At 35.0% G+C, this 27,695-nt stretch overlaps 1 protein-coding gene across 2 annotated transcripts in view; it reads left to right on the top strand.

The window, feature by feature from the left end:
* LOC150089159 (high mobility group protein DSP1-like) overlaps nucleotides 1-27,288 on the top strand; it is a 92,227-nt gene extending 64,939 nt beyond the window's left edge. For both annotated transcript variants that reach the window (XM_090388170.1, XM_090388179.1), the window contains exons 3-5: nucleotides 15,997-16,151; nucleotides 20,724-20,898; nucleotides 25,943-27,288. In XM_090388170.1, the coding sequence (XP_090244296.1) occupies nucleotides 15,997-16,151; nucleotides 20,724-20,898; nucleotides 25,943-26,119 (507 nt within the window). In that variant the 3' untranslated portion in view covers nucleotides 26,120-27,288. The remainder of the gene's footprint in view (nucleotides 1-15,996; nucleotides 16,152-20,723; nucleotides 20,899-25,942) is intronic.
* The last annotated feature ends 407 nt before the right edge of the window (nucleotides 27,289-27,695 follow it).

Below are 27,695 nucleotides of genomic sequence, written 5' to 3'. Positions count from 1 at the left end.
CTTAAGATTATAGGATAAATGCTATCAATCCCAAGAGCCTTACTGGCCTGCAGGCTCAAGTTTTTTCATTAAAAACGTGTGAAATTTCAACATCATTAATTAGTTTTTTCAACTTCACTCCCAGAATTTCTTATTGGCATGAAGGGTTTTTCTTCTATAAATATCGATGCAAAGTAACTGTTGAGTTCATCTGCAACTTCAGCTGGGGTATCTAATACTATCCCACATCCATTACATAAGGGTCTGAAAATCACCACTGGCTATTTCTGTATAAGTCATGGACACTCTAATGAAGTGTTCAAGGCGGATCTTGTAATAACTATTATGAAATTTACTAATAAAACAAACTTTCAAAAAATTATATTTATAACATAAAAAAATCAAACTATCACAGGGGAAAAGTATTAAAATAAACTTTACAATATACTAAAATCTTTGAAATCTTGCTCTATTTCACTAATCCTGCTTTAATCTCCTTTTATTTGTGCTGCTTTATTGTTGCTATGAAGTGCTGTAATAGGCACGTCTTCTTGCCGTGAATGCCAGCAGTATAATGAAATTTTTATGTTATCTTATTTGTTTTCTGTAGATCTATCTAGTTAAATCCTAATATAATTATCTTATTATAATCTTTCCCATTATTTATATATATATATATATATATATATATATATATATATGTGGGGGGAGGGGTTCTTTAGGAGCAGTTTCAATCTAATATGTTTTTCCTGAAGTACTGTATAGCGTCAGTTATTCGGAATAATTGTCAGACCTTCTGGATAGCAATTTTCTGAATAATTGAACGTAAGGTAAAATTAAACAAATTCTATTATGTAGACTTTAAATGGCGTGAGAAAAAAAATCAAATCTATTTAATTTTAAAAAATGATAGCTTAAAAAGCGCCAAATTTACATATGTATTTATATTTGGATAGGTGTTTTACTGCAAATTTTATATGAAAATTTTTAGTAATTTTTTAAAATGTTTGATTTTTTTTTTTTTTTTTTGTTGTAACCCTTGTTTTTTGCTGTTAAATCTCTTAAATTCCTTAATATCAATTTGATTATACAGTGGTACCTTGGTTTGCGAGCATAATTCGTTCCGGAAATGTGCTCGTAATCCAAAGCACACATATATCAAAGCAAATTTCCCCATAAGAAATAATGGATACCCAGATGATTTGTTCCAAAACTCAAAAATATTCATATACTGTAAAAATGATTAATACAAAATAAATACATACCTTTCCAGTGACACTTGGAAAGTGTCATTGGAAAGATTCCTTGATTTCGCCTCCCTTTTAGGATTTCACGGAAATCAGATTCATCGCTCGCACTATTACAAAACGAGGAGGCACATTTGATACACATAAACAAAGCTGCACGCGTGTAGCAACTGAATAAACAACACCGTAAAGGCAGAGATACACTATTAACACCTCACATTTTATTAAAGCACATTTCTAGGGGTTACTACCATAAAACAATTAAAAACAATTTCCAGTTTGCGTTTCCGCTAGTGGAATCTGTTATAAACTGGTAGTAAACTCGATCTAATTGTATTTGCGATTATACTAGTTGGAATTGTTGGTTATTATAGTGAAATGTGTTTCCCCCTCACTGATATAAATACAGTAAACCCCCGCTATTCGCGGTTTCGCGTATTCGCGATCGCCGATTTAATATAAAATGAAACCTAAAAAAATGTGAATTTTAAAGCGCCATGAATATTTTCTGCCATAAAAAAACATGGGCATGGCTAAAATTATCTTTCCCGGTCAAAACAGCGCTCAGTGGGTGGGGGGAGAGGGGTGACAAAATCGCGAGCGTGGATGTTTCTCGCTAATCCTTGTTCACTATGTGTTATGCGCTTGTCATGGAAGGTTTCGTCGTTTGCTTTTAATTTATGTGTTTATAAATTGAATAAATTTATAAATTGATATGCTTACAAAAGTGACAAATCTACCGTTTTGTAGTGTAAAACAGACTTTTTCGAGTGTGTTAATGGAAGAAAGTGACTTTATTGTGGACAAGTTCTTTCTAACCCCTACAAAAATATGGCTACGAATAACAAGGGAAATGTGAAAATATCAAAGAAGGTGATGACATTAAGCGAATAAAATTGAGTTATTAGACAAAATTTCTAATGGTGAAAGTGTCTCCTCAGTGGTAAAACATTATAAAATCAATGAGTCAACGGTACGATCAATCAAAAAATCGGAAGAAAAAGTCCGCCGTAGTGTCCATGAAAACGCGCTAATTGCTTCAAAAATTTGCTCTGTAACTCGTGATGTTAAATTAGAAAAAATGGAAAAAGCTTAAAATCTGTGGGTAGAAGACCGAACTCAAAATAAAATTCCGTTAAGTTCACTCATCATTCGCGAAAAGGCAAAACTTCTTTATCAACACTTTAGCGAAACTGCTGATAGCACTGGCGGGATGTTTTTTTTGCTAGCAAGCAAAGGCGCTGGTTTGAAAGATTTGTTTGAAATTTCTAATAAATATTACAATTTAATATTAAATTGTTTCTTATTTTCATTTCGATGCCATATGCTTGCATACATAGACAAAATTTTAGACTAGTTTTTCTTATATATTTCATACTTTGGAACGGAACCCCTTTATTACTATGGGAGCCATAACTCAGTATTCGCGTTTTCGGTATTCGCGACATTTCTCAGGAACGTAACCCCCGCGAATAGCAGGGGTTTACTGTACATTTTCAAAATCTTCTCTTCATATCGGGTTGCATTCGGTTGGGGTGATTCTGTGTTCGACTGCCATTTCTTGTAAACACAAAGGCGAATCGTGCACAAGAGAATTCGGTTTGTGTTATATAAGATATCGTTCCTATATTTATAAATCATGTATGATCGAATTTGTGTAGTGTAAACACGTGTTATACGAGGACTGACTGTACTCGTATTGCAAGACCTCGCTTGTTTATCAAGTTAAAATTTATTAAAAATTTTTGCTCGTCTTGCAAAACACTCGCATACCAAGTTACTACTCGTAATCCAAGGTACCACTGTATTGCATTGTTCCTGGTTTTCTGCCCATTTCAGTGCTGTATCTTTTCTTTGACATTTTACCGAGAAAAATATATATCGCAAAATCAGTTTCTGCCCAATATTATTCTTACCGAATCTGGATCTAAACTAAACATTATGAAATCAAGAGAACAAAATATGTCATGGAAAATTGGGTTCATGGAAGCGAATGACTAAACTCTTATCACTCATGGTTTCTGAGAAAACCCCATTAGTCCTAATCCAACACTTCATCAGATATACGACGTAAAAAAACAGATCGAAATACTCTGGTAGCATAATAAACATTTGTTTCAAATACCATCATTAATAAAAAGAAAAGATCAGCCTTTCCAATTATTCTGGATAACTGGCGTTCTATTGTATTAGCACATGTCAGCCTTCTTTGATATGGAAAAGTGTATTTATGGTTTGGAGATTTGAAATTTTAAAAGAATTTATAACCTTGGTCTTAGGGGGGGGGGTGATCTTGCAGTTTTTATTGAAAACCATATCAAACCAATTGAAGTTGGTGTGGGGGTCTGTTTTCTTTCTGCCCTTTTTCTAAGTGTGGTGCTTTTTTGCTGTTCAAGTTAATTCTGTCATAGAACTTTCAACTGTGTACAGTGTCCTGTTTGTCATTGACACAAGCCAGTGACAAACAGGACACTGCACTGTATTTTTGTGCAATCAAGTAACATGAGGGTCATTGAAAGGCAATGCAGCAAGCCCTTGACTGCCTGACTTTCTGGGCAGTCGGGCAGCAATGACTAATGGTTTCACAATCTCTCCTGAAGACTACCAGTGTTTGTTTTTGTTGCAACTGGAAGCTTCTTTCCAAACCAGAAAAACAAAGTGTCATTCCAGTTTCACCTGAAATAAAATTCCCAGGGCTTGTATTTGATAAGAAGTAGTTCAATGTTCCTACACATTCATCAACTGCAAACAGTGCACAAGGGGTCTAAACTTCATACGTGCCACCTCATTCAGCAACTGGGGAGCAGATTGTTGCTCTTTACTTTGCTTTTATTATGCACTAATTAGTCAAAACTGGACTGTGGGCCCTCAGGCACATTCATCTGCTAGAAACTGTACTTCAGTTGCTAGACCCCATCAAGCCATCCACATTGCCACTGAAGCACTCTGAATTTCCCTTGTTCAAAATATGCCAAAATCAATTGCCACTGAAGTATACCCTTAAATTGTAATGCCCTGTCAGACCTCCCCACATGGAAATCTGGTTTTAAATGTAACACCTGACACTGCCAACTGGCCCTTTTGTATTCGTTTGAGCTATTTTGAGAACTTAATATCACAGCAAGCAGTGCTGCCCAGTTACAAAGATAGCCATTTTCACTCTGGTGTGATTTTTATTTAGCATCTGTTTCTTTCTGGTAGATCCAGTGCCACATTGGGATCAAACTGGTAATGATCTGACATACTGTGCTAGTAGATCAATGCAACCCAAGAACAGCCACAGCCTGCTAGTCTCTTATATGGACTACAGTTAGCTGATATACTTGTTTAGAATCCCAGTAACAATTATGGCATTTGTAGATCATAAACAAGCTCTACTATATAAAATCTTGTAATAGTTTTTTTCAGTCTGGTCTGTGCAGCAACCATAGGGAGGAAGTAGTTGTTCCTGCCCAGCTTTGAATAGGACAGTCATATCATATTCTTCTTCTTTGGTCCTTAGCTGGCAGCTGGGGGAGGCGGTTGGCCACGCAACCAGTATGCTGCTGTAGGTGCTGCAGGGTTTCGGACTTGCTCTGTGATGTTCTTCCATACCTTACGATCCATGGCGTCAGTCCTGGCCTGGTTAAGGTCGAGACGTCGGCTCTTCAAGTCATTTTCCACTTGCTTGGCCCACGTTTTCCTAGGCGCGGTCCGTTGGATGCTCCATTGGGTGGGTCGTTGTCTCCAAAGGAGTCGATGGTATTCTGTTTGTGCCCATTCTACATACGTGGCCAAACCATCTAAGCCTTTGCTTCTGGATTTGGTTGGCAATGGTTGGTTGCTGTTGGCATCTGGCGTGGATGGTATCATTAGTGATGCGGTCGCGAAGAGAGATGCCCAAGATCTGCCGCAGGCATCGCATTTGGAATACCTCAAGTTTGTTCAAATCTAACTTGAGACAAATCCATGTTTCCGATCCGTAAAGAAGAACGGGCAGGATCAAAGTCCGGAAGAGTCGGATTTTAGTCTTTGTGGAAATGTTGGTCCTCTTCCACAGACACCATTTGAGCGAGGCGAACGCAGTGGCCGCCTGTCCAATTCTGCTGTGGATTTCCATGGTGGATGCAACTTTCTTCTCCTGGACCAGCGACCCAAGGTATTTAAAGTCCTGCACTTGCTCGATCTGGACGCCTTCGAGATAGATGGTGGCTTGCAACCCATCTGTTGTCAGGGCCTTTGTCTTACCAGCATTGATCTTCAAACCGTATGGCCGGGAATGCGGGCAATGTCGTAGAGGATGTCCGTGGCTTCAGCGTCGTTACCGGCAAGGATAGCACTATCATCAGCAAACATCAGGTCAGTCACATCATATCATATAATCCTCTTTGCCAAAGTTTGACAATCTTCCTATGTATGAGGATTGTGGCATTATTCTAACCATCCACCATACTTGTCTCAGTGCCCTTGTTATATCAGTAAACAGTTTATGCTTTGTTCAGTCTGAATAAGCCCTATATGCTGTCATATTTTTTTACAATTACCATGTATCAGACATTTTTAGTTATTTAGAATCAATGAACTTATTTCTCTCATTTAATATATAGTTTTTATATCATTTTTTTTTTACCTATTATTATCCTTATACATTTTTACCTAGCAACCTAAGTCATAGATCACTCTAGCCTCATATCTTTATCCCTTAAATAATCAGTTTTGGTTCATTACTGCCTGTGTTGCAGATGTACCACTAAATTCCAAACAAAGCAATCAACCATTGGTCTTATGATTTAGAAACCAAGGAGCTAGGTTCTTGCTGTGCATAATCCGTATCTAAAAATTAGTTATTTCATGCATGTCCCCACTCAACTTTATCTACAAAAAATGTGTAATGAATTGTCAGACTAATAGAATGAACTTATTCGTGAAAACACATCCAAACCTACTAAAAAACCTCATTCATTTCACAAATATACATGATCTCAATTCTGATGTTAATGTACATTTCCACATACAGTTTGTAAAGCTCCACTCACTTTTCTTACAGAATCCCAGTTATCAGTTGCTTCAACCGCTGCTTGTCTCAGTTTCTCTAATTATTTGCTTTACAAATCCTTTATCTTCAAAAGTTGTACTTCTGTATGTCTGCTCTGATATTCCATATCAAAGACTTGCTAATTTGAAATCTATTTGATCTTTTCACTTAATATCTCTATCTTGTACTGTCAGATTCAACTGGATGCCCATGTTCTCACCACTGCACTAATCACTTGGTAATCTTTGACATGCTTTCTTTGAAACTGTGCTTTCTGCATTGCAACTTGAGATTCTGACACTTGCAGACCAGAATTCCAGACTATCCTAAACACATCCAACACTCCTGATCTTATTCCAGAAAGCAACCCTTCAAAGTAAACAGTTGAAGTAAGTGGTTCTTTGGCTGCTTCAGATGTCAACTTGGTGGGTAGTATCTTCTCCAGTGGAACCTTTCATGATCATTCTCAGCCTCATCTTGTTTGGAATTACAATACTACAAAATGAGATGATGAAGATTTCTGTTCTTTTCCTTGGTTCGATTACTGTTTTAAATCTTCTGAATGCAATGTTTGCTCAGATTGTGTTGGTGAAATTCTTGTTGGTATGAAATCTTCTATTCCACATTCCTTCTTAAAATCCTTTATCTAAACCTTGGTTTTCCAATAAATGTGCTGTTCAAGGATAACAATTTTGTGTTTTGCAATTGGCTTGCACCCAAATCACCAGATTTCCCCCCCCCCTCCCCTCATTCTTTTCTCTTCTCCTATACTAAAGCTTGCAACAGATGGCAAGCAGTTATTAAGCAATCAAAACCTTACTTTGAACAGACTAAGAGTAAAAAACTTATTTCTTGTTCAAATTGGTGGTTGAGCGTTATTCTATTGCCTTTTCAGCTAAAGATGAAGCTGACTTACTAGATTCATAATTTTCTTGCATTGAAGATCTTGGCAAACTATTTCATTCCCAGCACACTTCACTCCGCTTTCTATAGTCTTTTGTCAAAAGGATGTCAGAAGAATTTTGAAGAGTCTTGATGCTAATAAAGCTCCAGGTCCTGATAGTATTTCTCTACATGTGCTATTGTGCTTCATCTCATTGTTCTCACTTCTACTGTTTTCAAAATAGTGGAGAAATCCATTAACTGTCCTAAATTATCTCAACCTTTCATCTTATGAATGATTGCCAGTATGGATTCTCTCATTGTAATACATTGGTGATATACCATTAGCAGTATCTTACAATGTTTATATGTTACTCATCTGTGGATAAATTTAATGGAACCCACATTTGTTCAACATTTCTAAGGCTTTTGATCATTGTTTGACTAAGCTTCCATCTTATTGGACTGCTGGCTGTTGTTTGCAGTTGGGTATTCAGTGCTCTCTCTCTCTCTCTCTCTCTCTCTCTCTCTCTCTCTCTCTCTCTCTCTCTGCAGTAGGTGATAGGTGGCTGTCTTCAGACTTCCCCACTAATGCTGGTGTTCCCCAAGTTTCAGTTCTTTCTCCCAATCTTTTCCTCTTGTATATTAATGGTCTTCCACTGACTAAATCCTACCCACAGTGCTGCTGATGATAGCACATTGCATACCAGTTTGAGAAATTTTGCTCTGCATGAAAACCTTTGAATATTCATTGCTAATTTTGTAAACATTGATCGGATCATTCTTCAGTGGGACAAAGATGACTTAATCTCAACCCTTCTAAAACTGAGTTCTGTCTTTTTTCACAAAGTGAAGTCTACTGCTCCTATGATTCTTTGATGACACTCAGGTTTCCAGAGATAACATTTTTAATTGGGATTTCCCCGAGTTCTAATCTCCTGTGGCATAAGCACATAACAAATATTGTTTCTTCTGCTTAAAAAAGGGGAGGGGGTTTCTATTTTACTTGCAGCATTACTTTTTCTTTTTTTTATATTCTACACTCTAATTCTGAACATGTGCCACAGCCATTTACTATCCAACTCCAAACTTGCAGAATGAACATTTCTTCGTCCTCATTAATACCTTCTGCTTCTGTTTTTTGTATTTCCTAAAAATTACAACTTACAGAAATTAGTCTAAACTCAACAGGTATCTTCTGTCTTCTCAGCGTTCAACCTATGTGTAATACTAAATACTATAGGTTCTGAATCTTTGTGTATTTGGGGTTTTCATTTAAAAATATCTGCTGAGATCAGGACTTCAGGCACAACAAAAACAAATAGAAGAATTTAAAATAATAAATTTTTAAATTTAAAATTTTTTAATATTTTTTGGAAAACCTAAAATGTTTTTAAGTAATTAAATTGAATTATCTGAGCCAAACTGATCAACTCTGCTTTCTGTAATTTTCTCAATTTTAGTACCAGAGCACATGATTGGTGCTTAACTTTTTAGAAAGCAGGCAACCTCTAATTCTATTTATCACCACAAGATGGCAGAACCATGCATGATTTCTGAATAACAGTTAATATATTTCAGAAGCCATTTCAATTAACTCTAGTTTGGTGTGTCAACAGTTGTCCATAATCAAGGTTATTGTGAAGTGTTAAACAAGAAATATCATTAATTATAAAAGTATATTTTATAAAAGAAACAATTTATGGGTGAAAAATAAAGGTGCCAAGTAATTAATATTGTTACATGCAGAGTAATGAATCAGATTGTGATCCTCCAATATTCTGAAACTCCAATTGAAGGAAACATTTTCGTATTTAGCTGGATTCATGGTCAGATTTAAACGAGGAAAATATTGCCCATAATCCAATTACCGAAACAAATCGTTCAGATACTGGATGGAAACTGAGCCAGAATCCTGACAAATGGGCTCGAAATATTCAGAACCGTATAAGACTACAAGGTATACAGTACAAAAATAGGAATAGGACAGAAGCCCTGATAGTCTATCTAAATTATTTCCTACCTCAGTAAATCAGTGGATTATTATTATATAAAGCAGTGGTTCCCAATCTGTGCTCCACAGCTGCCCGAGGAAAATAAAATAGCAGAAAGTTGAATGAAATTAAAGAATTAGAAAACTAGAAACCACATTCTGAATAAATTTGCCAAGTTGAATTTTGTGCATTCTCTAGCAGACGACGTTCAGTCATTTTCCTGCCATTAGCTTCAAAATTATTGTAGTAAGAGACAAATTTCGAATAACAAGTAATGAATATGTATTTAAATTGAATTGGATGTAATAATTAAATTGTATGGACCTTATTATTGCTTTCACCAATAATGTAAAATCTGTTGTAACGCAAATGGTTTTTTTTTTTTTTTTTCCCCCCTTTGAACTTTGGGAGAACTTTTATGTATAGTCCTAAGTTTTGACAATATGTGTATTGGTGGTAGTTGAAAATAAATTGAGATATTATGGCAAATTTCAAAGTTTTTAAATTATGATTTTATTGCATGGACATTGTACAATTGTTTAAATATCTCTTTACTTTACACTCCCTTATTATCTTCCCCCCCCCCCTAACACTACTCTTAAATACCATTAGCTTGAAAACAGGGTAAGTCCGAGGGGTACCTCCATAGATTTTAAAATATGATTTTATTGCATGAACATTGTACAATTGTTTAAATATCTCTTTACTTTACACTCCCTTATCTATCCCCCCCCCCAACACTACTCTTAAATACCATTAGCTTGAAAACAGGGTAAGTCCGAGGGGCACCTCCATAGAAATTGATTCTAAAAAGGTTCGGAATCGCTGATATAAAGGAAGAACCATGCCAAGAGAAGTTGCATTTGGAAAACCTTGTGCACGCAATGCATGGCAGCGAATACCAACTTCATTTGTGCAATGAAGTTCAAGGGAAGCCTTGATGATATTTTAACATCATACACAGTCATGTTCAACGAGTTCAAACAAAAGAAGCTTCCCATTACAATGGTCCTGAAAAGGACTACTTCAACATCAATGCCTAAAACTCTGTATCCCTGAACCGGAAGTTTTGATGTCTACCAACCCTGCTCTCTAGCCCCAGAGTTAACTACTGAGGAGTACTGAATCCTGTGGTGCATGCCGTGTTCTTAACTATGTTATAAAATTTTGATTTTAGACTGATCTTTGAAAGATGGGTCTAAAATGTTATGCATTATTGTAAAACACAATCATTTTAAACACATTTAAACATTTTTCTGTTAATTGTAAATGGTTGCATAAGTGTTTAGGCTATTAGAGTTGAAATTTAAGTAAATAATCATGTTAGTTGTATCATTTCAGTTCTGTAATCAACTGCTTTTTGTCCATTTTTTAAAAAGTATGATTAGTTTGTTATTCTAAATTAATGATCAATTTTATTTAAACACATCACCTGCCTTGCTAGTTGTGTGCATCCAGTGTAAACATAAAGGAATATTATAATCAATAACTGTAATGTGGAAGTAATATAATAGTGGAAGTATAGAAGCTGTGAGATATCATCATCAGCCATTTTCAATCTGCTGCTGGATGAAGGCCTCTCCAGCAACTTTCCAGTTCGTTCTGTGAATTTTATCTGTCCATCTCCTTTGTTGTCTTCCAGGTTTTCTCTTAGCTCCTCTTGGGTACTATCCTGTTATTTTCTTAGCCCATCATCATGTCTTCAAGCTGTGTCCTGCCCAAGACCACTTTAGTTCTTTAGTTTTGATAAGAATGTCCTTTACTTGAGTTTGCTGCCTAATCCATGTGTTTCTCTTCTTATTTAACAATCTGATTCACAATATAATTCATTCCATTCTTTGCTGTGTCTCTTCTCTCTTCCATTCTTTTGGTGAATGGCCAAGTTTCACTTCCCTAAGTTATAGTGGGAAGTATACATTGGTTCATTATTTTACGTTTCAGACAAATTGGGATATTGCTCCTGAGTATGTGACCATATTTCCTGAATGCTATCCATCCAAAATTTATTCTTCTCTTGACTTCCATCCATTTACCATTATTACAGCTAATGACTTGTCCCAGATAAGTATGACTCCACCTTTTCAATTGCTGCTCCTTCAATCATTATTTCCCTTTCTGTGGCATACTTGTTCATCCTTACTAACTCTGCATAACTGATATAAGATTTTCCTCTAATTCTTTGGGATTGTGGCTTATGACCACAATGTAATCTGCAAATCGTAAATGGTTTAGGTACTCTCCATTCACATTGACTCCTCTCTGCAACCAGTTTAACCTTCTTGAAGCTTCCTCAGGGCAGTAGTAAACAACTTAGAAGATATTGTCTCTCTTTGCCGAACTCCTTTCTCAATTTTAAATTTATTACTCTCTTTGTCTAGTCTAATAAAGGAGGTAGCATTCTTAAAATCATAATATATGGGGTATCTATGCCTTGTCTTGACAGTGCCCAAAACATTGCCTTATGCACCAAAACTATGATTGCATTATTCCACTCCTTAGGCATCACACCTTTTCTAATGCATTTTGTGAAGTCTTGCTGGTTTTTGTGCCGTGTTTCTTCCTCCCAGTTTTAACAACTCTACAGTAACATCTTCTCCTGGAGCTTTCTGATTCTTCATTTTCTTCAACACGTTCTATCTCATCAGGAAGGATATCAGGTATGTTGTATGTGTTACTAATTTGCAATCCATCTTCTCCACTGCTGGCATCATTCCCTCGCTCCTTGTATAACTCTTTATATAGTAGTCTTCTGTTATTTGAATCATGCCTTCTATGCTATTCATAAGTATACCATCACTATTCTTCAGTTTCAGTATAATTTGTCTTTCTGTATTACTGCTCATGACTGCTGATTTAAATCCTTTTGTTTTCCCTTAATGCTTGGTCTACTTTTCTTGTTAAAATTTTCTTATGTCTTCTCAGTCTCCTTCCAATATGGCTTTGCATAACTCAGTATACTAAATTTTCTCTCTGTCAGCGTTTTTCTTGCTCTTCATTTGTTGTCTTCATTTCATCATGACAGGTGATTCTTGACTGAATTTTTTCTTCTTTGGATTTCTTTTTCCCTATAGGTTTCTTGGGGTTTATCACTTTCAGAAACTTGTAATATTCCTCATTGATAGCTTGTTCCTAAACACTCTGCAGAAGCTCAAACTTGTTCTTAAGTTCCAGTACATACTCTTTCTATTCTGTTATCTCAAAGATCTTTGTATAATTTATTCAAGTCAGTTTTTTCCTTTCTTTTCTTACACCCATATCAAGTGTGCATCTTACCATTCTGTGATCACTACCAACATTTACTTTGTTCAGGACAGTAACATCATTCAGGATATATCTTATGTTAGTGAGGATAGTCTTTTTCATTAGTTAATCCATTTTGGCTCTTCCATGTCCAATTTCTGTTCACCCTTTTCTTGAAAAAGTGTTCATTACTGACATTCCTCTAGATTCTGCAAATTCCTCAAGTCTTTCACGAAATTCCATTTATTTCACCAATTCCAAAATTTCCTATAGTTCCCCTTTTTGTGCTGTTTTGTCTCTTTCCAACCTTAATATTGAAGTCCCCCATAATGATAGTGTAGTGAGTTTTCTGTTCATCTAGAAGACTCAGTTTCGGTGTACATTTCTTCAACCTCTTCATGGCTTGATGTTGGTGCTAAATCATTATAACCTTTATAGCTTATAATGGAATTAGAAATCCTGAGTAGTAGTCTTGACACCCTTGGTGATGTACCTTTTGAATTCCAAAATGTTGTTTTTTTTTCTTTATGGACCAGAAAGCCAACTCCATCTTCACTCCTTTCACTGTTTCCATTGGTGTACAGTAGATTTCCACTTGATAAACTTAGAAGTGAGTCATTTCTTCTTGTTGTTTCAGCCAAACTGATGATATTCCAACTTACATTTTCTAATTCCTTTTCCAGCTCTAGTATCCTGGCTTCACCGGTGAGCGATCTTACGTTGTTACAGGCCAAGTTCAGTTTCCGTTCATGGCAGCCTGATTGTACTCAGATATTCTTAGCACCCTCTGCTTCCACTCTGATCCTCTTGCTGCTCTAAGAGGGGGAGTGAAAGCCACTGGGTACTGTGAGGGCCATTTGTTTTATTGTGCTGTCATGTGCTGGAGGGTTTGGTATTTTCCTCTTCACGCTGACCAGGTGTCTTGAAGAGAACCACTCTACACGTTCGTTGCCACCTAAGTGATGTAACAGGGCTTACCACTGAGAAGGTGTGGATTTTAGGGAGGCTGGCCAACCGGACTTCTAAATCTTCTGAAATAGAAAGATATTGAATCTATCAGTGTTTTAGACTGTGTGATAACACACAGAATGCCTGTTCCCCCCTTAAGCTGTGAAATAATAATTTTAAATGTAAAAGGAAAAAATAATTTTAAAGCTTAAGGATAAATTTAGAATCCACTTTTAAGAGACTAGCTGAAGATCTGAGAGAGAGAGAGAGAGATCACAAATTCTTACATTGAAACAATATGCAGAAAAGTGAAGGAATCCAAAGCAGTGGTAATTGGAACATAGCAAATACAAATTTTGGTCACATGCATATTTTTCTCTATTCTTCTTTCCATGGCTTGCTTTTCCCCATATCTATTCCTGCTGCTTTGGATTTGCATACTTAGTGTATAGTTTGTTATTGTTAAAGGAATATTGTATTGATGTTTTCACTGGCTCTTAAATTTATCTCTGCAAGCATTAAAATATTTTTGGCTTTTATTCCTTTTGCACATTTACAATTTTATTGTTTTGTGGTTTCTGTTGCTCTATTTTAAGTTATTTCCATTGTTAAACAACAGTTATTAGTATTACTACTTTTTCTTTATATTTATATTTTAGCAATATTAGGCCGCTATTTTACATACTTATCTGTTAGGTATTTAGTACAGTTTACCTCTTTATTTATTATCTTGCAAGATTTACACACACACACACACACACAGATCAGATTAAATAGCATGGCAAATGGAAAACAAGACTGATGTTTGTTATGAGATGAGTGCTAGTGCTGCCATCTACCGTAAAGTTCCTTGAGTGCTGCATTCCAGGTCATTCGAAATTGCCCACATTTCAGAACATTGAGCTGAAATGTACATCCCTTCTGTGTTATGGAGGGACAATGGAACAAAGAGCAAACATTAAGTTTTGTGTTTGACTTGGCAAAGTGCCATGGAATGGATAGGAGTGCCAAATGATGAAGCAAGTGTATGGAGAGAATTGTCTGTCTTGTGCACTGGGCTCAGCAAAATTGGTTCGAATGTCAGAGTTGCTTGAAAAGGTGTAGGAAATTATTAACAATGACCAATGTGCTATGTTCCGAATGATTTCAGAAAATCTCTGCTTTAATAAGGAAACGATTTGACAAATAACCCAGAATTTTAAGAAAACTAAGGTCTGTGCATGGTTTGTTCCTCATTCATTAACAGATGGCCAACAGCTTTGAGTTAAACTGCAGACAACTCATTGGGGCCATTGAAAGTAAACTAAAATTCTTGAATTAGATTGTTATGGGTGAAGAGACATGGTGTTTTCAGTACAACCTCGTAACGAAGTGACAGTGCAGAGTGGAAGTCTGTAAACTCTCTCCCAAAGCCAAATAAGTTTGTAAAGGTCAGAATCAAACCAAGCTCATCTATCTATGATAGCAAGGAAATTGTGCCACAGAGTTCTTGCCAACTGCTATCTTCTCCATACTGAGACAGATTCTCTGCTACCTACTATCTGGATGTTTTTGAAACGTTTGTTGCGGCCTAATTATGGAGAAGGGGGCAGTTGTTCATCTTGTACACCATACCAAGCCACAAAGCTCATTGTTCAGTTTTTGGCTAACAATAAAAGTCTGTACTACCACACCCATGTTATTCACCAGACTTAGCCCCATGCAAACTTTGTTCCCAACATTGAAGACACTACCAAGAGGATGTTATTTTGATGATGTTGACGCCATTCAAAGAGCTGTGGCGAGAATATTGAACAGTATGGTCATTTCCACCAGTCATTCCAGTCGGTTTGTGATCATTGCATGCAGTGTGTGGATGTGGGGGAGGAATTACTTTGAATAAATCAAGGTTAGCTTATTCATACATGGTATCATTATTTTTTTTTTTTTTTTTTTTATAGAATCAGTCTGTTTTCAAATTTGCTGTGTATTGATGACTGGTGTTTTTTTTTTTTTTTTTTTTTCTTTATGAAAACCCCCAACACGAAAGGTATCAAAACCTATAGTACTTAGTACTGTGCATGGGTTGAAGGAGAAGTATGGGTGGGGGTTGCCGGAAACTTTGCTCTAGAGACTAAACATGGGTTTCACCACTTCAAGCCTCCAATAAGCAAAAGTGGTGGTATTTCACCGGTTGATGAAAGTCATCTACCACCTTAAAATTTGGTGCTTACAATTAGTGCTGACTGTTTTGTTTCAATGTGGCAGATCTAAGTATCTCCATATCCACTTCTCCTGGTCTGGATGCCCTAGCACCGACTTCATATGTGAATTTAGTATAATGAAAAGAAATAAATTTGTTGCATTCTTCCATCGATTTAATGGCACAGTGCCCTATTAAAACCATATGGAATTTTTTCTTTGCATAATTTTGATCCTGTTGAACTTTGACTGCTTGGCTTTTTATGTGGATATGCTGACCATATGTGAAACCAATCCATAGGGAACTGGAACTGCATGATATACTTGAATGGTAAACAGCCAATGTAACACATTGAACTCTCTCTCCCCCCCCCCCCACGGGCAAAGGTGCTAAGTATTGATATCCATTTTTATTCCAGATACTGTGAAGGTTTAGTTTTGTTTATTTCTTTGTTAACAGAAAAGAAGATAAATTCGCCTTTTTTTTTGCATTTCTTTTTTTCTCTTTTAGACAATGTCTGATAAGGAAAAACAACGCTTTCATCAAATGGCAGAAAAGGACAAAAAGAGGTATGAATCTGAAATGGCAAACTACAAACCTCCCAAGGGTGAAAAGGGGAAGAAGCGAAAGCGCAGCAAGGATCCCAATGCACCAAAGAGAGCATTGTAAGTGTATTATTATTGATTTTTAAAATAATATGGTAGTATTATAATGGTTAGTGTTTCTCGTCTGAGAAAGTTTGTTCACATTGCAAACGAACATGTCATCTTCATTAGACTGAACATGTACTGCAAATGTTTGATTGTTTTTAATAGTACCATTATTTTAAATGTAAGAGTGTTAAAAGGTTAAATTCAAATCCCCTCCACTCACCCAGCCACACTACACACACGCGCGCACGCTGAATTTTATGTATGTTTACAACTAAATTGTGGCTTGGGGTTGCTCTCTGTTCACTTAATTGTATCAGCTTATAGGATTTATCACATTCGTATTCAACTTTAAAATGGCTACAATCATTACTACTAGTCATTTGATATTGATCCGGGTTCTTTGAAATGCACAGAATTAATGTTGTGCTACATTTTGCATCTTGTACTAAATAAGCTGTATATTATATAAGCTAATAATAGTATGTCACCTGTGGAAGTTCCTTGTGTGCCACTGTTTTTGTGAAGGGAAAACACACGTGTGCCCCCCACCCCCCACATACACCAGTGAACAACAAGAACAGCAAAATGTAAACTTTGGCTGGTTTATTCATATTTTGGTCTAAAATGGAAATGGCACATGAAAAAAATCATTTACTTTCATGTGCCATTTATCAGTATTTGAACTGGAGCTTCTTTTTGTATGAGTACATATAGCTATTCATATCCTGCTTGGCAGGGTAGGGGTTTAACTATGTAACATTTCATTTGCCCAAATGTTTAAAGTAAGGAACTTTGTCTACATCTGAATAAATTTATGGTTAGTAATGTTTAAGACAAACTTATGTTTTAAAAATTCATGTTTTGTTTGATTTGGATATCTTATTCTGTTATCATTTAGAATACAAATCATACTTGTCCTGTGGCCCTGTATAAATGAATGTATGTTTGCTGGATTATGAATGCATTTGTTGTTTTATGAACTACAATTTAAATATTTATATATGATCAAATTCTGCTTTCTTTTATGCAATTTCACCAGAAATCACATTATACAAACTGTTCATGAAATTTTTCTTCTCTTGTCACATTTTTATTATTATTGTTAATTGTTATTAGTTTTAGTAGTGGCAAATAATGCAAGAAACTGTACATCAGTTAAAAATAAAAAAAAACATTTCTCATTTCACCTGTCCATCCCCTCTAACAATTTAGAGATTATGGCATTGAGCATGAGGGGGTTTATTTGAGAAATCTTGATAATAAATGTTACTTTTCAAAATAGTATCATGGTGCCCTTTGTAGTCAATATACTTTTGCCTACAATGTGTTGATTACAGCTACAAAGTAAGTTTTTTTTTTTTTTTTTTTTTTTTTCCTCCTCTTGGGCCTCCAGGAAATTATTAACTGCAGCAATGATGCAGTGAACAAGACTACTTTGAGTTTTCCTTTGTATTTGTCTTTGATTTCATGTACTGCCTCACAAGGTCTGCATAATATGCCACTGACTGTCTGGCCTTTCTGAAGGTAATTCAGCATCACAAAAAAAAAAAAAAAAAAAAAACATGCCATGCCAGCAAAAGGAGTTGAATTTTTTTTCCATGGGGGAAGAGGAGCTGTATTTCCACCGCTTGGACTGCTCTTTTGTCTCTGCCTGAAAGTGAAACTCACGTCCCATCAATGGTCACAAAACTTGCAAATAAATTTGCTGGATCTGCTTGAAAACAATGCAAATGTTCACTTGACTTTACAAACCTTGTACATTTTTAATCTGCAGGCAACAACATCGAACCCACCATACTGTCATCTTTTTAATAGTGAGAATCTCTTATGTGGTACACATGTTCTCAGGTAAGATGCCCAGGATGCTGGCATTTTATCAGATCATGCTAACTGCCAACAACTTTTGGAATGATGGACATTGAATGTCTTCCTCAGTGTGGGGTATATTCCAAGCTCTCCCTCCGTTGTTTCTTATTTCCACTTTAAATTGCTTTTGTTGACTTGGACCTGTAATTAAAAAAAATATGTTATTGAAAAAACAGTAACAGATTGTGGGTATCTATGTATGTCAAACCTCTGGCCATTTTGCTCCTATATAATGTTTTCTGTAGTTAAATTTAATCCTGAATTTACTGAAAATCTGTACCAGATTTTTATTAAATTCTAACCTTAACCAAATAATTTTAGCTTCATATTCTAACTTTTAATAATTTATTATAACTTCTGGCAATTAAACTGCTTTCCTCATTTATCTGCTGTTCTTGCAGTCACTGAAGTGGTAGTCACCTTACTAAATTTCTATCTATATATAATTTTGATCTTGATAGTATGAATTGGATCTGTAATGCTCAATACGTTCTATGTTGGTATCAATATTTGTAAAAGAATAGAAGTTTACCTCAATATGACATGTAGAACACCTTCATATGATACTCTCCAGAAATTAAAACGAAAAAAATCAAATCTTACATTACAGTAAAAAAAAATAAATCAATTTAACACAATTAAAAATCAGGTAAAAAATTAATTAAAAGGATTTAACAAAAAAAAAACAAAAAAACGATTTTCCTTCCTAAAGCTGACTGCTTTTCGATCATATGTTGTGATCACAGGAATGGAAATTGCCGAATAGGGGTGAGCATGAAACTTAGATATGGATTTTGTCTTTGTGCATGCGTGTAAAAGACTGCGAATCAGAGATTTGTAATGGCCGGCAAACATAGATACCGAATTTAAAATTTTTGAAAGGCCAATACGGAAATTGCACGCTACACTAAACAACCATTCAGTCCTTTCCTTATTCACAACACAAAAACATGACTTGGTATACAACATTTCTTCTGGTGATTGCAACTCGCTATCAAAGTTTTATGCAGTTTCCTTTTAATTTTCATGTTGCCTCAGTTTTTTGCTTCTCGCTCATCAGCGGCAGAATTAGCTTTTCATTACGTTAACGAAAAACATACTTTTTTTTATTTAACGAGGCCATTACATTGAGACTTGCTGTCTCAATGTAATTATATGAGACTAACTGCATAAACCATCGAAATTAAATTACATGCGGATTTTGTTAATGTTTGTCGGCCCTATCTAATCTGCAATTTGTGGTCTTTTATATGTGTGCACGAAGACATAATCCCTATTTAAGTTTCATGCTCGCCCCTATAGGCCTGACATAGCCCAGTGGTCAGGAGTGAGAGTGCATAGCACGCGTTCCTTGAGCGCACCGAGGTTCAAGCCCGTGACTACTAAATACAATAAATATTTGTATTGACGATTTATTGTAAACTCTACTGACTTGGTTGTCGTGCCGGAGTATAAACAGAATTTATTTTCATTCCTGTGATCACAACATACAGTCAAAGCATTGTCAGTTCCATGTGTCATATTGAGGTAAACTTATTTTTTTTTCAAATAATTTTGAACTGGAAATAAATGAGTTCAATCTTGCTTATGTTTTTAAAGGAAGGTGTCTCATTCCTTTTTAATTTATTTATATTACCTACACATGTTGCTGAAGCAACAAAAAAAATTGAGCATCTTGAAGTGGTCCGCAGATGGGCATATTGAGGTATATAAAAGGATATTTATGTAATGGACTGAATGTGAGCTACAGAGCCTGGCCACCAGTTGTCTTAGTGTATCTGTTTAAGATCTATAAATCTCAGAGGAGATGGTAAGATAAATGAAATGAAATATTAATGATAATGAATGTTGCCAGAACTAGGAACCAAGAATTAAGATTCAGTAGACTTGTAGAGTTTTTGCCAGTGTGTTAGGTATTAGAACAAATTGCCTGCATGAACAGTTGAAGTAAATTGCTTCGGTAAATTTAAGTTGAACTGAGGGTTTTTTGCGTGTGCAGCAAAAGCCTAATCTTTCTAGTACCGTGTGACTAATATTAACTGTGACATTTGATCAATTGGTGGTACTGTGGCATATTTGATACCAAACTAACAAAATAAAAGCTATGAATTTAAATAACTATTAGAATCACCTAAGTGTGAACTTGAGTATTTCTCCAATATGGTAGTCACTTGATTTCCACCATTAATTATTTTTTAATTGGGATAAATTTTAGTAGTAAAAATTTTTTGGCATCATATATATATATATATATATATATATATATATATATATATATAAAAAACCACTATTGCTGTGGAAATTTAGCATGGGGCTTTTTTTTTATTATTATTATTATTTCTTATTTATTTAGGCTGTATACTTTATTGGGTTTTTATAATATTTCAAAAAATTTTCAATCTTATTATTAATTTTGATACTGTATACTAAATACAGTGTTATATCAGAATTTAAGAATGCATTTTTCAAGCTTCCCATTTTTTAAAACAATTTCTCACCTCTTTCTGAACCCCCCCCCCCCCCCCCCCAAATCCCTGATTGAAAGTAAACATACCATGTGCATATATTTTTGTTTTTTACACTGCCACCCAGAGGGGTGCAAAAGCAAGAAACTAAAGGATCTAGGAAATTAACAGACTAATCACTTTTGGTTTCTGCTGTGGGTGTATGCAGCCAAACATGTACCTGGTCATTTTTATGTTTTAATTTTCCTTCTAGATCTGCTTTCTTTTGGTTTTGCAATGATGAGAGACCGAAGGTGAAAGAAACAATGCAAGATGCTACTGTTGGAGATGTTGCAAAAGAATTAGGTAGAAGATGGAATGAAGTGTCTGATGATGTAAAGCAAAAGTATGAGGCATTGGCTGCTAAAGATAAGGCTCGATATGAAAAGGTATGCATTTATAACTATTTCATGTTATTTGAATTATTAAGATTAAAAAATCAGTAATAAGTTTATTGTAAGATTTTCTATATGAATGCCCCTAGGACGTGAAAAGATTTTTATGCATATTATGCAAAACCCCTGAAGGTCATTACAACCCCGGATATGTTTTATTTTGTAGTGTTGATTCATGATAAAATATAAAATTGATGAAGTCTGAAAGGGTCAGTGAGTATTACGCATAGCCAAGTGATCATCGGGAAAGTGCAATAGTACATGAATTAACTGTAGTTGATTCCACATGATGGTTATGTATTGTTAATGAAAATATTTCTGTCTACATAAAGCAATTAAGCTGCTACTGTGACTTGTTTGTTGTTCCTTTCCTTCTTTTATGCAGACACAGTTTCTGTACTGGATGTGTTGCCATGTCAACTTTTTTTTTCTTCCATTTTATGGATTTTACAGTAGTACTGTTTACTAATCTGCCCTTGATAATCCAGTCTACTGTATTGTGGCAATCTTGCCCTATGCATTTCTTGTTAAATTATTCTTCAATTAAAGTTATTACTGCGACCTGTTTGTGGTTCATTTCCTTATTTTATGCAGATATGTTGCTATACTGGATGTATTGCGATATCAACTTTGTTTACTAGCCTGTACATTAGTATTGTTTATTGCTTGTACAGTTTTCCTAATACATTATATAACATCTCCAATTGTGAAAAGATGGAAGTTGAATTGAACAGGTAATTTGTTCAATTTATCACAGGCAATAAATTAAGAATTTGTTTTTGTACTATTATCACTTCCAGTGGCCTTCCTAAGCTCCTAGTTCATTGTATTCATTGAGGACTGATAGGATCTTCTGAGTGCTCCTTGCCTTCTTATCAGTTAAGGTCTGTATTAGCATTTCAGAGCTGTAGAAACACCATGACATTTGTGAAAAGCAGCTGCCATGATCTAGGATGTTACAGTTTTGTGCAACAGCATGAATAGATTGATTGCTAATATGAAATCCTATAGTGTTGGAAGTTACAAAGCCTTGATTTTGTTACCCTATTTCATTGATCTGCTTAATAAGTAATGTGTATTTTGGGCTATAATCAACACAATACTAATTAAACATTTTGAATTTCGAAATTTGCTTGTCTTTAGAGATCAGTCAGCCTTGATATTGCATAAAAATCACGAGAGGAACTCAAATTTCAAATCTCGTGTCAAGGCATCCATAATTAGCATAAACATACTTTCCTGTTTATGCTAAGTGCTGATTTTTAATAGTTTACAAATTCATTTCCATGAGACCTAGAAATATGCCGGTGCTTGTATATTCCTGTAACTTTAACTATTGGTTTGTTGTAACAGTTGGCCCTATTTTTAATTGAGACTGGTAGAAGCATTGTATTTGTACCAATCAGAAGTTGAGAGAATGGGCACGTAAGTAATAGATTATTGTGAATACAATTTTCCATCTAGGTGTGCATACAGTACAGCACACCTTTTTGTTAATTTTTCTCATTGTATGCCACGTGCATTAGACACATCGATTTAAACTATTTGGTGAAGTAATGCATATACAGTAGAATCTCATTAATATGCAGTTCAAGGGCTTATTTTTGTAATAACAAGGTTTGTAGTAATGAGGTCTGCTGAAAGTGTCATTTTTTTTTTGTACATATATTTAACAATATTAATAAATAATAACAAAACAATAGGAAAGATAAAAACAATAAATGCCCTCCCCATAATAATACATATTTTGTTTAGATATTTTTTTTATAAGATAAAATAAGAGAATTGAAACAATATAATTGGAATAAAATTCTAATAGTATGTAGGTTCATACTAATTAGGTTCACAAACTAATAACAAAAAGAATGTCTTAATATTAAAGGAAACATATAAATCAGTTACTACTTTAATCTAAATCTAATTTATTTGTCACAGTTTTTTATGGAGTAGGTGTTTATTAATGTTAATGCAAGAAATCACATTCTCTCTTATGTTTAGTGCATTTTGGACATCTTTTTTCGAACACTTTTGTCATGGCTAACAAAAATGCCTGTTGTTATCAATAGTTTTTTTAGGTTGGTGTGTTGGTGTCGTAGCAACTTCACCATTCACCAAAAAAACTCCCCAAACTGTCAAAAACAATCCGTATGCTCATTCCAGGTCTCCCCCCCCCATTCTTAAACACTGTCTGTCATGTTCATTTTCTGGACTATTTTTCAATGCTGTTCTCTGCAAAGCCACTTTCTTGAAACAGTTACGTTGTTACACTTAATAGTGTCTTGAGCAGCAATATTTCAGATAGCATCCAAGATGTTCCATTTCAGCTGCAGTTGATTTGCTCCTTTGTTGTGGATCAAGTTCCTTATAGGTGGGCTCTATGCTCTCGAGGTTGTAAATAATGCCTTGATCTAGTGGCTGCATGAAACTTGTGGTAATGGGAGGTAAAACAACAGCCATGTATTCAACCTAGTGCCTTGGCCATAAAATCTAGAATTAATTTGTGTCCCCCCCTTCCCCCAGCCAGTCTCAACCAATGCTTAAGAGTGACTGTAAGCTGAACCTCATAATCGTACAGAAGTTGTTTTAATAACTCCTTTAAAACATCTTTGCTTGGAAAATTTACTAACTACAATTAAATGCAGTTTTATACTGCTATCTGCACTGTAACATAACAGAATTGTAATTCTTTGTTTGCTTAAATTTCCTCCATTACAACACTCTACCTGAAAGGTAAGTATTTGGTTTGGCAGTATATTATGAAGTATATCTGTCTCACCAGGATCGAAAATATCATTTGGATCTAGATTTCTATGATGACTACTTACTCTTATAACCTCTTAATATTCAGATGGTATAAGAGTAAGTAGGCATTATAGAAATCTAGATCCAGATGATATATTATTGAACAATAATCGAACTATTCAGATAGTTAACTAAATCATTATACATTGTTTTGGAAACAGAACCCATCTTCAGACCATACCATAGGCTGTTGTCCACCTCCGACTTGCTGAATGAATTGTGCCTCTGTAGGCAGGTGGGCAGGAGCAGCAGTGCGTAGCACACACTCCTTGATTAGACCGGGGTTTGAACCAGTGACCAAATATTGGAGGATGCGGAAAGGTCAGGGAATGACCACCAGATATCCCCGGAGCAATATGGCCTTAGTTGCTAATGCTCCTAATAACCAAATAACAAACTTGCCGAATGTCTCGATTCCACCAGCACATTGTCTCCAGACAGAATATGCAATCAGTGTTTTGGCACTCTTGAGATTACTCTGCTGAAGTTTTTCAAATATTGTCTGTTTGTATACAATTTTCTATTAATCTCCATGCTGCTATTCCCCCCTCCCACTACCTTTTCAATAAATGTCAGCATGAAAATAATTTTTAAATTCAAAAGAGATTTTTCAGCCATTGTTGTCAGATTTATGCTGAAAGCTGAAAATCTGAAAACAATGAAACAAAAGAATTAAAAATTATTTGAAATTCAGATTGAAATGTTATGGAATTGAACAGTGTGGTATATAAATAGGTGTAGGGGTGATTACCTTTCAAAAAAAGAAAAAAAAAAAGTAACAGTTTAAGAAAAAAAAAAAAAAACATGCAGGTTGTTTTAGCTAAAAGGCACTGGTGGCTCTTTGTTATTTGGACATTTGTCATTTGTGTCATATATTTCTCTCCATATGCCATATGGATACAATTATTACTATTTACCTTTATCTATTTTTCTTTATTTCTATATATATACACAATAAGTAATATTGAGGCAATATGGAAACTGCAGAAAAAGAGCAAAGAAATGAATAAATAAAAAAATGAGGATAGAAGTAGAAAAGGAGCGGAAGGGACATGAATTTAAAAAAAAAAAAATTGAAAATATTAAATATAAGGAAAATATAGCAAAAGTTAAGCCAATAAATAAATTTAGACTGTGCCACCTGACTGCTGGTGCCAAAAAAGTGTAAAAGTGCAAAACAAGTATGATAAGATAAACTAACCACAAAAGAAACACGATATAGGAAATATAAAGCAGCAAACAAATAGACAACTGTTTTATCCAATCTTATCAGATGGCCTCCAGACACAACAGTAGTGAACACTACTGCATTTTGAATGCAAATTACTGCAGTGGACAATGCCAGACATAAGTAGATTATTTTTTGTTGGTAGGATAGGTGTAAAACTTCATAGGTGTAATGTTAATAAGCATATGGAATAAAAGTACAGTGCTGTAAACAATACAGTGAAGCAACAAAATAGATTAACAATAAATGCAAAATATTATGCAGAATTGAGTGGGATGGGGATTTAAATAAGGTTTAGGGAAAAATGTATAACACGTCATTATTGACATAAGATTAATCAGCTAATTTCATCAAGGGGCTAAAAATGTGTTACTTTTAGCTGGAGTTCTGATTTATTCTTTTTATTCATATTTATTAGCTTTTATGTGTTAGACAATTGTTTGTAGACTTGGTTGCTGCTATAATTACTTTTGCATTCATTTGGATTTATTAAATTTGCACACAAAAAAAAAATTTCAGTATTCCAACATTGAAAAAAATTCCACCTTCATTTGTGCTTTATTCAGTGAGGGAATAGTTTGTGGATTCTAATCTCTTTGAGATACCCACAAAGATTTAAAAAAAAAAAAAAAAGTTGGAATTAGGTGACATTGGAGGCCCAAGTCTTCTCCTACCCCAGAGTTAGTTACCTTTGGGGTAGTTGGCTGTTAGTGTAAGGCAGTAAGTTTAGATGGATAGTGACTTAATTTAGGAGGAAAGAATCTAGTTTTTTTTTTTTTTAATTAATTTTTTTGGGCAATTCAGCAAAAGCCAATAGCTTCCTTGCACTAAGTGGCTGATATTAATGCATGTATAGAGCAGGGAATAAAAGCTACCATTATGTTACATTACAAAACATATCCTCAAGATTACTTGCCGATCACTGTATAAGAAATCTTATGATTAACAGTTCACATTTGGATAACGACACAAATCATGTTACTGATTTTCAGTTCTAATTTTTTTTAGGAGGTAAAAGCATATAAAGGCAAAAAAGCTAAAGGACCATCACCCTCTAAAGCTGGAGGAGCTAAGAAAAAGGACGAATCAGAGGATGAGGAATCTGGGGAGGAGGAGGAGGAAGAAGAGGTTGAAGAAAATGAAGATAATGAGGAGGAAGAGGAGGAGGAAGATGACGATGAGTAATGTTATCAGCTCACCTGTTTGTAAACACAGGGAATCGATCTAAATTACCTGCTGTCTTAGAACCCTGTTTATAGTTCTTCATGTAGGGGTTATTGGAGTAGGTGTGTTATCTGTGCATCATGTCATTGTTCATTCATTCATCCACTCATCCATTCATTCATACATTGGTTTCATCACATACTGTTTATTTGTACTTAGACATGTGCATTGTAGCAATACACGTGTTAGTCACACGTGCGATATTTGACAGTCTCAACTTTTCTGCAACATGCAGTGGTGTCAGTGTTGTTGCCTCTTTGTGTTTTAGGTCTTTAAAGACTTAGACATGTCACTTTTTAAATCATCACCTCCTTGCTAGTGGCACTTGAAGTTGTTCCAGGGGGTTTAATGACCTTGATTTAGTTAATTTGGTTACACTTTATCTATTTAATCAGACATGGGCTAATGGTATTTCAGTGATGTTGATATTATGCTTAGTTCATTGTAGATTATTCTAAAAAAAATTGGGGTTGTGCCATTAGAGAAGGTGATGTATGTTATTCAGGGAAGATGTACAGTCTGTTGAATATTGTGTAATGTAATACATAACAAGGTGTACAGCCTTTTATGGACGTAGATCACTGTATGTTTCAGAGAAGAGAACTTTATAAAGCTTGCATAAAATCATCTTGCTCATTTTGTTCATTGCCTTTGTAGTTGGAGCTGTAATTCATGTCTTCATCCTGGTGTCTGCACTTGTAAAGCTTCTATGCTATTAAGGGGGGTGGGGGGATGGAAAGTTAAATACCTTGTTTGATACTGCTGTGCAACCATCAAATGGTATTTGGTAGTATTGTTGCATGTTAACAGGTTTTCTGCCTGTGATCATGTAATTGATAAGAGACTGTATACTTGCTGCACTTATGCATTGTTTCCTGATACTGTGATTTGTCTGTCCACTCCAGGTAAAATTGTCTGCCAAAACTTTTGCATTATAGAACTGGGTATAAGAATACTATTGTACTCATTTTCTTCATTGAGATTTCAGACAGTAGGTCCTGTGTTAATTTTTATTTCCATTACTGTAAAGTTTTAAAAGCTGTTTAGTAAAAACAGTGTTGTTTTAAGGTGTGCTATCATAACTTTTGTATTTTTCAGAATTGAAATAAACATTTAACACCTATGTTTTTTTCAGTCTATTCAATTTCACAAGTAGGTTGATCAACATTGCACATTAAACAATTTGCGTAGTGAATTTATTGCAAATAAAAATTTAAATTTTTTTGTATATAACTCTAATTGTTTGCGACTTAGATTACAATATTTAAAAAAAAAATACGGTTAATATTGACAAGGCATAAAATTAAAGAAATTTGTGAATTTCTTATAACATGTTTTAATGAAAGACTGATTTTTCTTATAAGAATATAAAGGATAGAATACAATCGTGAACTACATTCTATCCTTCCGCACCATTAGATAAGCTTTGGGTTTCATTCTTGTTAAACCTTTTATGGACATATAACCACAGAATGTATAATTTATAGACACTACTATTTCCTCTCACATTTGAGACATTTAAGCATGTACTTGGTTT

The sequence above is a fragment of the Mastigoproctus giganteus genome, chromosome 2 (genome assembly GCF_048544385.1).
Source record: "Mastigoproctus giganteus isolate SK-2022 chromosome 2, ASM4854438v1, whole genome shotgun sequence".
In the NCBI taxonomy this organism is placed as follows: Eukaryota; Metazoa; Arthropoda; class Arachnida; order Uropygi; family Thelyphonidae; genus Mastigoproctus; species Mastigoproctus giganteus.
The sequence above is the reverse complement of the archived record's forward strand: the minus strand, read 5'-3'. Positions and strand labels throughout refer to the sequence as shown.